At 35.1% G+C, this 11,692-nt stretch overlaps 1 protein-coding gene across 1 annotated transcript; it reads right to left on the bottom strand.

Annotated features, from left to right (window-relative positions):
• Positions 1–6,544: 6,544 nt before the first annotated feature.
• LOC146993783 (uncharacterized protein F54H12.2-like) lies at positions 6,545–7,831 on the bottom strand. The gene has a single exon (XM_085826522.1). The coding sequence runs from the start codon at positions 7,829–7,831 to the stop codon at positions 6,545–6,547; it is 1,287 nt and encodes a 428-aa protein (XP_085682648.1).
• Between the last annotated feature and the right edge of the window lie 3,861 nt (positions 7,832–11,692).

Genomic DNA, 11,692 nt, shown 5'->3' with positions numbered 1-11,692 from the left:
GCACTTTAAGAACAACATTCGATGCTTCTGAGAAAGATCCGTCTGAGATATTCAGAACGGCACGCCCTGCCATATACAACATTTTAAACACTAGATCGAGTTTAAGACTCAGAATTTTAATATGTTTGAAAATATGTTTTGAGAAACTGGGGAAAGATGAAAAAGAAATTAATCAGTGTTTTTATTTTTGTTCTCATTGCGAAAGGATTTGATCCTCTAACCAAATCTACGAAAGCATTGACAGATGCTTTAAAAAGATTTTAAATTTGATAGATAATTTTGTGCGTAATGGAAGCGGGTGGAAAATAAAAAAGTTAGAGTACCTTGACTTACACGTTGGGAACTATCGGGAAAATCGCGGTGGTTGTAAAAACATCGCTTTACCGACGGGATTAAAAAATAGAAAAGCGTTGTTAAATATCAAATGTGGTGACGACAATTGTTTTTTATATTCTGTTGCCGCAAGTGTTTTTCCGAAATTCACTAGAAATCCTCAGAAGGCTTACTTGTATAAAAAGGATATATCACGTTTTAAATTAGGATCCCTCAAATTTCCCTTAGCGTTAGGCGATGTAAAAATGTTTGAAAACCTGAAATATGTATCCATAAACGTGTATGGATATGATGAAAATGAAATATTACCTTTGCAATTAAGTGAAAAGCGAAATGCGACAAAAACAGTAGATTTGCTATATTTTCAAAAACATTTCTTTTGTATTCGAAATTTTAATCGTCTATTACACGCAAACGAAAAACGAGTAAATTTTTTTTTGTAAAACTTGTTTAAGTGGGTTTCAGAGAAGGGAAACGTTAGAGTATCACAAAACTCTTTGCAATGAAAACAAACCGCAGAAAGTTAGCATTCCTAAAAACACACTTCTTAAATTTACAAATTTAATGAAAATGCATTATCATCCTTTTTGTGTCTTTACCGATTTTGAATGCCTCACGCGCAATATTCAAACTGCGTTTCCTTCTCCGCAACAGAGTCATACTACCCCAATTGAACAGCATATTCCTATTAGTTATACCCTAATAGTTACTGACGTGGAAGACAAGATTATTTTTCATGAATATTTTTGCGGAGAGAATGTAATGGAACATTTTTTCACAACGTTGAGCGAAATCAAATCTAAAATTTTGCAAAAGATGAAAGAGTGTTTACCGATGCAGGAGACGTCGGAAAAAAGTTACGATTCAAATATATGTCATATATGTTTGAATCCTTTCTTAGAAGGCGATGTTCGGGTCAGAGATCACTGCCACTGGAGTGATGGGCATGTGAGAGGTCTTGCACATCGCTCCTGTAATTTGAATTTTAAAGTGTCATACTACATTCCGGTGGTAATTCATAATTTCAGGAATTATGATAGTCACCTGTTACTAAAACACATGCCGAAAATGTATGCAAATAAAGTTAACATTATTCCGGTGAATTTGGAAAAATTCACCATGTTTACACTAGATGAAATGAAATTTATTGATTGGTTTCAATTTTTAGATGCATCTTTGGACACTTTGGTGTCGAATTTGAAAACGTTACAACACGAATTTAAATTGTTTAATGCATTTTTTGAGAAAAATCCCCAACGAGAATTGTTATTGCGGAAAGGCGTATTTCCTTACTCATATTTTGTGTCAACATCGGTGTTGGATGAAACTTCGCTTCCACCGCAGAGCGCGTTTAATAATGTATTACAAGGAGAAGCAGTTTCCGGCGAAGATTATGTACATGCCACACACGTGTTTCATTCGTTTGGATGTAACACTTTTGCCGATTACTTAGAGCTATATCAAAATACAGATGTTATTTTGCTAGCCGAAGTATTTTTATCCTTCAGACGCACCGCTCTAAAATATTACCAGTTGGATTCTGTACATTTTATAACGGCTGCCGAATTAACGTGGAATGCCGGACTAAAAGCGTCTAAAATTGAATTAGAGCTTCTAGGAGATGTGAATCAATACATTTGGTTTGAAAACCAAATGCGAGGAGGTATTTGTTTTCTGGGTAGACGTTATGCTCTTGCAAATAATCCTTATATCCCCGAGAGTTATAAACCCGATTTACCACACAGCTATATCTTAGCCTTAGACGCAAATAATCTATACGGGTGTGTAATGAGCCAGCACCTGCCATTGGGAGGTTTCTACTGGTTAAAGGAAAATGAGGTGGAGGCGTTTGATATTTTGTCTTGTGTTGAAGACGGTGATGTGGGGTATATTATCGAATCCGATCTGTTATATCCCTCCCATCTGCATGACCAACACAATGATTTACCGCTAGCACCGGAACATTTTGAACTCACTTTTGACATGCTATCGCCTTACGCCAAAACCCTGAGCAAAAAATTTCAGTTAGAGACGACACTTCCATGCAAAAAATTATTACTCAATTTTTTTGAAAAAAAAAAACTACATCGCTCATTATTTAAATCTAAAGTTTTACGTAGAACAGGGTTTAATAATTAAGAAAATTCATAGAATTTTAGCTTTCAAACAACGAGCGTGGCTTAAAGAATACATTGCTTTCAATAATATGAAAAGACAAAATGCGTCTAGCGAATTTGAAAAATCTTTCTTTAAAAAGATGAATAACGCTTTCTATGGAAAAACCTGTCAAAATGTTAGGAAACGTATTCGCGTACAGGGCGTTTTTAGTGAGGAACAATGCCAAAAAAAGTTAAACAGTCCTCTGCTGGAATATTTTGAAATAATTAATGAAAATTTTTCAGTTTTCAAAATGAAAAATCCAAATTTGTGTCTAGATAAACCAATTTATATAGGTTTCAGCGTTTTAGAATTAGCGAAGTTGCACATGTATAAATTATTCTATTCCCATTTTAAACACTTTTACAAAGAAAAATGCGAGTTGTTATACACAGATACAGATTCTTTGTATCTCTATATAACAATTGAAGATGTATATAGTGATTTAAAAACAAATTTTTTAAATATTTTGGATTGCAGTAATTTCGAACCCAATCATATAATGTTTAATGAAGAAAACCGTGGAAAACTGGGATTTCTAAAAAGTGAGACACTCACCCCCATATCGGAATTTGTGGGTTTGAAATGCAAAATGTACGCATTTCGTTTCGGTGATACTGCTAAAAAGACCGCGAAAGGAATGAAAAGGAGCGCGCTCAAAAACATTGGATTTGAAACGTATAAAAACGTTTTCGAAAATGCTTCCCTGATTAGGAATTCTCAATATTCAATCATTTCAAAAAAGCACGAACTGCAAACGATTTTTCAAAATAAAGCTAGCCTCTCGGGATAATATGACAAAAAATATTTGTTAGATGATGGAATTCAATCATTGTCTTATGGTCACTATAACACGCGTGAAGAAGACATGAATTAAAAAAAAATAATGGAACTTTTTTGTAACATTTTATTGTAGAGTGTGACATTGTATTTTTGCAACTTATATTTTTTATGCTAATGATCGACAAAAACCAAAAATGTGTTTCCCTCCCATAGAATACCCAGAAGATATGGCTTTATTTCAACCAATTTATTTGCAAGATATGTGTATTCAAACTATTTTATCTTCGATATTATGTATAGCTGAACTGTATAATGTAGAACTGAAGATTCCTCGTACGATTTTAAGAGATATAATAGAGAAAGGTCGATTCTGGATTGATTTTGAAAGTAGTTTCTCCTTAGAGAACAGAGATGTATTTTGGGATGAAAGTTTAACTCTCTATGAAAGAATTCGATTTAATAAGTGGTTTTCTAAACAATTTATTGCCTGGTTTTTCTTTGATGATGATGTTATATTTCTTTTACACCTAAAGATTGCACATATCACATTTGTAAAACATGTAATTGTTCAAAATAATGAGTCTAATATTTATTTGAAAAGCTGCAACAAATGTTTAGAATTGTGGTTACGATGTCAAACAGACACTACCAGAACGAAATGTAAAATTTTCAGAAAATTCAATCATTTCTTATGTTATAATGAAAGGGATACCCTTTCTTATATGCGAAATGAAGATAACTGGTGTGAGATATGTAAGCAAAGTCCTCTGTATTTCATTTGCGACGAGAATTCATGTTGCATTTCTTTTGGAAACTTGATACACGAATGTCCCCGAATTAACCATGATCACTGTTATAATAATTGCTATGGAGGTTATGTAGAAAACTTTTCTTTTAACTGTCGAATATGAACAAAAATACTGATACATTATGGCAACATTCTGATTAATCATTTTTATTTTATAAACACCCTGAAATTTTTGTTGATATGTAATGATTCCATTTATGTTTGTAACAATGTGAAATGTACTTTTTGTTTTATTTGATTACTTATTGTATTATCAATATAACATCTCACATGGTGTAATGAAGATAATGGGTTAGTTTCTATATAAATTTACAACGAAAAATCGTTTTGATTTCTTTAAATGTTCATTTTAATTTCTGATACTTATATGCGAAATGAAGATAATTGGTGTGAGATATGTAAGCAAAGTTCTCTGTATTTCATTTGCGACAGGAATTTATGTTGCATTTCTTTTGTAAACTTGATACACGAATGTCTCGCGAATTAACCATGATGACTGTTATAATAATTGTTATGGAGGTTATGTAGAAAACTTTTCTTTTAACTGTCGAATATGAATAAAAATACTGACACATTAAAGCAATATTCTGATTTATCATTTTTATTTTATAAACACCCCCTCCATGTATGTTTCGACGAAAAAGAGGGGGGGAGGGAAAGAAATTTTTGTTGATATTTAATGATTCCATTTATGTTTGTAATAATGTGAAATGTACTTTTTGTTTCATTTGATTACTTATTGTATTATCAATATAACATCTCACATGGTATAATGAAAATAATGGGTTAGTTCCCATATTGGATTTACATCGAAAAATCGTTTTGATTTTTTTTAAGTGTTCATTTTAATTTTTGATACCTTTATATATTTTACAACAGTAATATGTTTTTTGTTTCATTTGATTTTTTCATTGTATCATGCATACAAGAATGATTATTTTGTATTAAGCTTCTGTAATCCTTTAGAAAAAAAATAAAAAATGGACCTTATCCAAGAGGTCCGGTTTTAGTATCTTCTTGGAGGAATTTACATTTTATTAATTTCTTCAAGGCAGATGCTTTTACCGGAAAACAAAACAGTGGAATAGAAAAAGGCAGCTCATAAATAAGTGTAAAAATGTATTATTTATCTATATATCTGATATTTTTTTTTTCAGAGACAAAAAAAAAAAATTGCATTTGAAAGAAAAAAAATCCTTTTTATTGATCAAATTGTTTGTGTTACACACAAGTGCGATGTAATTCTCGCACAATAGCATCATCATTCAGAATAACAAAGTAAGCAATTTTAATTACATAGCTTTCATCTCTTATACATTCACTTTCATATTGAGTTTTTTTCGAAGAAACACAATCCAACATGCTATTATATAATTTACTACATGCCGAAAAAAGAGCTATTTGTTCATTTTGAATGTATAAGTAGCAATATCCATATTGTTGTTGTGGTTGATGGTCAGCTTTATGAATATGCTTGACCACTTCGGCATTCTTCAAAATTTTCAGGTAATGACGATTTCCTTTCCCGCTAGTGTTTTCATCGTAAAGAGCATTACGAATGCAGTCGCTTAGGTTTAAGAAAAAATGATTAATTTTTTCAACGTGTACTTCTTCAACAGGACTGTTTTCGGAGTTTCCAGTGTGCAAATAGCCGTAACGTTCCATCGTCGACTTCTGAAGCGTTAGTGATGTTTTGCAGGAATAACACGCATATTTATCAAAGACACTCAATTTTGTTTCTTGGCATGAAAAGCATGACAACAGCGGCGACGTTTGAATTTTTTTTAAAAAAATTCCCTAATAAAAATTTCATTTTTTTTCTTATCTTTCGTGCAGAGGTCCTTCAAAGAGTACCCTCTTACCATACAAAATAAAAAATAAAGAGCAAATTTTCCGCAGGATGTACTGGTATCATCTTGAAAGCATATTTTATTATAAAATGTTTTGTTAGCGTTGGTCATTAAAAAGTTTAAAATATTTTTGTTAGATGGAGCAAGACCATAACTGTCGAAGTAATATGCCGTGCTGTTTTTCTTAAAATATATCGAAATCCAGTGGCTCCCAGGTAAAGTATGCGGATCCGAATTCACTATAAATGAGGAGTAATGTCTCTTTCGTAAGGGTATGAAATCGGAAGGATATACACCTCCAAATGTTTTTTTGATTCGACTGTCGCCACAGGCATATTGACACAGAGTTAAAGTATCCATTACCGCCTTTGTTCGAAATGAATATTTCTGTATATGCTTTTAAACACTTCTTCGTACACTTGATGTTTCTTTGATGGGAAAATTTCAATAATTTTTTCGGCAAAAGCGAGAAAGAATGCAGTGCGCAGGTTAGCTATTTTATTGGAAAACATCATATCGCCTATACTTCGAATTACCTCCTCGCCTGCACCCGTTTCCTTAGCTAGTTCGATAATTTCATTTCCGTATATTTGCAAAACTTCGTCCATGATTTTTAATAATCTGTCGTGACTCCGCGTGACTTGTCTATTTCAATTATGTTCCCGTATTCAGCATAGACTATCAGGGTAACTGTTTCTGGCAAGGCCGCTGCAAATTTGATATCAATGGCTATGTTTCCGCTCTTATTTATGCTTACGTGGCTTTCATTAGATGCCATATCTGGAGTCAAATCAACGGCATATAATGTATACCCATCTTTGTATTCATCAAAGGAGATATTAATGTTGGGGCTTGAATGATATCGATTTAAATCTGTAAAGATGCTTAAATAACTTCGCCCATAAAATGTTTTTTCGAAATTGGGCTGATAGGGTTTGGAAGGTATCATCTGTCCCCCATTTAATATGCATAGGTAGTTTAGGTTATAGTGATGAAATTTAAAAGGATTTCTGTTGATGCTTCCATTATAGGCGGCATTAGATACAAAACCTAGAATGAGACGTGTGGGTAGCTGACCAATAAAAGCGTTTGCTATAGTTGTCGATTGCAAACCGCTCGATATTGCAAAACTTTTTATGTCAATCCTACGAATGGGCATCTTAATAACTCCTTTTTCTAAAGCCTTTTCGTGTGCTATTAGGATGGAGGGAGCCACGCTGACTTTTCTCACGTATAGTTTTGCTAGCTGAATTCTAATTTTATAATTGTCGTTTGCCGACATCAAAGTGAAAACATCTTTATGCCTTTCCAGTTTAATGCGTACATTAACCCCGTTGACTAACAATTTCGGTTGAGTGGCCAAATCGAAGTGCAATGGTCCCACGAGGTCGAGGCTTTGGCTAAGCTTGCAACGATTTGCACGCGTTGTATAACCTTCGTTTTCGTCTCCCACAACATCATGCTTAGATGCAGTATCTTTTGAAAATAAGCCAGCACTCAGTAGATTATCTTGACCTGATTTGGAATAGAACAACAAACTTTCCAAAAGGGCTCTATAAGAATAATTCACTTGTGACGAAACCTGTTTATCATTTAAAAATATTGAACAGTCGGAAAACAATGTGTTTAAAATATAATTAACAGGTGCCACCCCGTCGGCGTCGGTGAGATTGGTATCGTTTTTTTTCGTTATTTTAAGTCGTGTGTGTAGTATCGTATGCGCCAAATCCAAATAGTGTTCACCATTACCGCTAATGTAAAATTCTACGGGCGTCTTATCAGACAATGAAGATACGGGGTGGATTTCCACGAAAGAAGAGGAATCGATGCCCAGTTGTACGGCGACACCTTTAAAGAGATCCAATTCGCTCTTAAGGGATATAACCCCCTGAGTTTCCATTACTATTAATCTTTATGTAAAAATATCTGCTTTTGTCTTACAACGCTTGCTCTTTGATTGACGATTTTTCCTCTTGCGCTTTCTTTTTATACCTTCTCCCCTCTGTAATTTTTCAAAAATATCACTTTTTATTTTATTAGAGGTCTCACGTAACCTGCTCCGAGCAGAGTCCTTAAATGACGATCCCGCTGCAACATCTGACAAGACGTTCTTTCCTGTTTGCATCAACTGTTTGCCCAAATAACGACCGGCTCTAAGTGCCAACGGCGTAATGTATCGGCGCAAATCTCCAAAAAACCCATAACCTCGTTGGTGAGGTATACCTTGAAAGTAAACACCACCGCCGCCACCAACTTGAGCACAATAATAGGATTCGCACTCTTTCTGATTTAAGTGCATTTCTCTAAGGATGTTTTAAGAAAGTGAGAGGAAAGCTTGAAGAATCTTCAATTTATATAGTTTTCTTACGGCGAAAAGACAGGACTACAAATGTTTTTCCTCCCGTAAAGGTAATTTTTTCCCGCTACTCGTTCTCAGTTCTATTTCTATCGTTTCCACATAGTGCTTTCGCAAAGGAAAATATATAGTTTTTTCATAATGCTTCACAATTTGATCATTTTTTTCATTCACGCAGGGAATAACCCTTAGCAGCGGAACATGCACATCTCCAACGTGATGTGATTCGATTAAATCGCTGTACACAAAAAGTTCTGTAATGCCCCCGTCCAGTTCTAAAGGATAGTCGCTTATATATTTTCCGCTCTTGAAATGGGTGTTGAAGAATCCCAGCATGTCTGCCAGCCCTTTCCCAAATGCCAGCTCCGATTCTGGAGGAACTTCTAAAAACACTTTTGAATTCGCTAATTGTCTTAAATGTACGTGTTGAAATTCGCGAAATAAAGTTTCCGGTGGTTTATATACGCCTGCGCTGACATGCAAATGTAAAGTTTCTTTTTCAGTCATAGTTACTTCGGGATATCCTTTAATTATAAGTTCCACAGCTTCCTCCTCCTCCACAGTTAGGGGCAAGAGCACAGGAAACTTTCGCGTTTGCGAAATTATAAGGTTTTCGCGGACGCCGAGTATCCTTAAAAGGGAGGATGCTCTTTCTTGAGTAATATGCAGCTCCGTGTTTTCTGACACCTTTATTTCTAGTTGGGACTTCGTCTGATCGTAGGTGAAAGTGACAAAATTTTCCAATTTAAGATCTTGGATATTTTTTGCTACGTCGCCAAAGAGACCCCTAGATACATCTGCTTTTATTAAGGTTAACGGAATCAAATGCAGTTTCGTGCTAGAAGGGCTCCTATTTATGATTGAAAATAACTGATCTTTATTTTCAGCTATTGATCTGAATCTCATCACTTGAGATTTTTTAATAATAGTATCTTCATCTGGTAAGTAAAACATCTGTAACATTTTAGGAGCTTTTCTTTTAGAAATGTGTACTTCGAAACCATTTGCAAGAACCCAGCGAATACTCCTCCCTTCATGTTCTAGAACGAATTTCACAGCGTCCTCTCTACCGAGAATGGTACTAATTTTATCATTCAGTTTTGATAAAAATTCCTCTAGAGAAACATCTGCGTTTACCGAAACTAAAACGCCATAATTAAATGATAAAGTATGGCGTGAAAATTTAATAGGAATGCTTTTCTCCACATTCCTAGTTATTACATAGTCATTATTATACTCTCCCACATTATACCAATTTCGTGGAATAAAAATTTCAGTTAGACCTACTTCCCAAGAATCGTTCAATAACAGAGGAGAGGCGAGTTTTGTTCGATAAGATGATTGATTGTTTTGAGGGAAATACTGCATGCTCGCATTGCTGGGTAGAGTAACGTAGAATTCGTCTGTCATTTCATCCATGACGCTTTCACCCACGAATTAAACCGTCGATCAAAGCCTTTCCACTTGACGAAATATTCTTTCTTAGCACCGACACCTCTCGTTTGCAGAATTTTTTCCACTCTCCAGAAATCGTGAGAACTCTTTAATACTTTTTGTAACTCTTGTTCGTAAAACCTTCCTTTCAGAACTGTTCCTTTTAAATCTTTAAGCAGATATGTCGGAGGACTCGAAGGATATCTCTTATATCTGACAAAAACCTCATCCGTTCAACTGGGCAAATAACCTTTGCGAAATGCTCGCCTTGTTTTAGAAATCCTCACCTGGTCATTTACCTCAAATTTGTATCTCGGTTTTATGCTATAGCCATACAGTTTTTCAAAAATTTCACTTTCTAGTTCCGGCTTCACGTCGGCAGGTGCATAACCAGTACTACGATGAATACTCAAATTATAGCTTTTCAAAACTGATTTCAAGACATGCACATACCTGTAGGAATTGGTGTAAGTAAATATTCGATAGAGTTTAGATTTTAGCGTTCGATTAAATCGCTCTACAACACTCGCCTTGTATTCGCTGTTAGAGGCATAATGATGTATTCCATGTCTTCTAAAATAGTCACGAACTTTTTTATTAAAAAATTCTTTTCCCTCATCTGTTTGTAAATTCACCACAAAATTTGTCTCCTTAAATAGCTTCTTAAATCCTTCGAGTACAGAATCTGCACTCTTCGATTTTAAAGGAATGGCATACCCGCGTTTAGAAAACACATCAATTGCTGTTAATAAATATTTTACACCATCGTTATATTTAGAGAGCTTAGACAAATCAATCAAATCGCATTGCATTAATTCTCCAATGCCGAAAGACAACACCTTCCGTCGTTTGAAATTAAAGCGAACTGGTTTATGTAACGTATAAGCATCCTGTTTCATTAACCATCGACGCGTCGTTTTCAACGGAAGTTGTGCGGCACGAGCCAATCTTACCACTCCGCCATACGAAGCGGGCTTTTCTACATCGTAATAGATATTTTCTAAAATTGCGTCGGCATCGTTTAAAGCTCCTCCCATTCCTCTTTGTAAGGTGCTTGACTTTGGGATCTCCCTCTTCTTTCCTGCTGTACTTTATATCTCTGCTGTTTTCTTTTTGTTTGATGATCGAAGTCTTTCACATTTGATGGGGGCCATCGAAAGACATTTTCCTCGCCGCTCGAGGATTTATTTTCCGTGAGGGGGTAGTGCGATGAGGTATCTCTCATGCGAGACAACACATTCTGATTCCCTATCCATGAGCGCGGTATATTAATTTCTTCGATAGCCTTTAGAAATACATCGAAATGCCTTGGCTCTTGAGCATTTTTTATATTTCTCATTAGGTAATTAAAGAAATCCACCATACTGAATCCCTGAATCGTTTTACCGTCAAGAATCATTTCTCCGCGATCGTTCCATGAATAAAGCCTCCATTTTAATTTTTCGGCGACCAGAGGCACCAATCTAGAAAATTTCTGGGGTGTTGATAGAATAATATCCCTAATAACAGGATCTTCCACTTGCTGGAATCCCTTCTCTTCTTTAGTTTCTTTCGCTTCATTCGCAAGGCTCACACGTATAGGTTCTGGTGGTGCGTGCACTGTTCTGTGATACCGCGTGATTAGCTGCCCCAACAACTTTGCTTTCATGTCGTCGGGTAATTTTGCTCTTTCTAATAACGTGTCTATGTCATCTTCCAATCTCAATTCTGGCTTCTGAAGATGATAAGACGATACCAATTCTTCGGGTATGAGAGCCACTCTTTTGGCCATTGTAGCCCAAAATTGGGATTAAGAATTTTTTTTACAGTCGTTTGCTAATAACTGGTCCTAAAATACCACCCAAGGCAGATATTATTGCCGGAGCAATCAATGGTAAAAAGCCTCCCGATTGGTTGACTAAATTTTTTTTTTCTTTTGTATGCTTTCGTGTTTTTTAGATAGCAACCTTAAGAGATTCTTATATTTTTTCA

The sequence above is a fragment of the Stegodyphus dumicola genome, chromosome 11 (genome assembly GCF_044657685.1).
Source record: "Stegodyphus dumicola isolate Sdum_Otavi_A_Nest chromosome 11, ASM4465768v1".
Lineage (NCBI taxonomy): Eukaryota > Metazoa > Arthropoda > Arachnida > Araneae > Eresidae > Stegodyphus > Stegodyphus dumicola.
The sequence above is the reverse complement of the archived record's forward strand: the minus strand, read 5'-3'. Positions and strand labels throughout refer to the sequence as shown.

Bases quoted from the DNA above. Each gene is read 5' to 3' on its own strand.
- LOC146993783 (XM_085826522.1), bottom strand. From the start codon at position 7,831: ATGGAAACTCAGGGGGTTATATCCCTTAAGAGCGAATTGGATCTCTTT.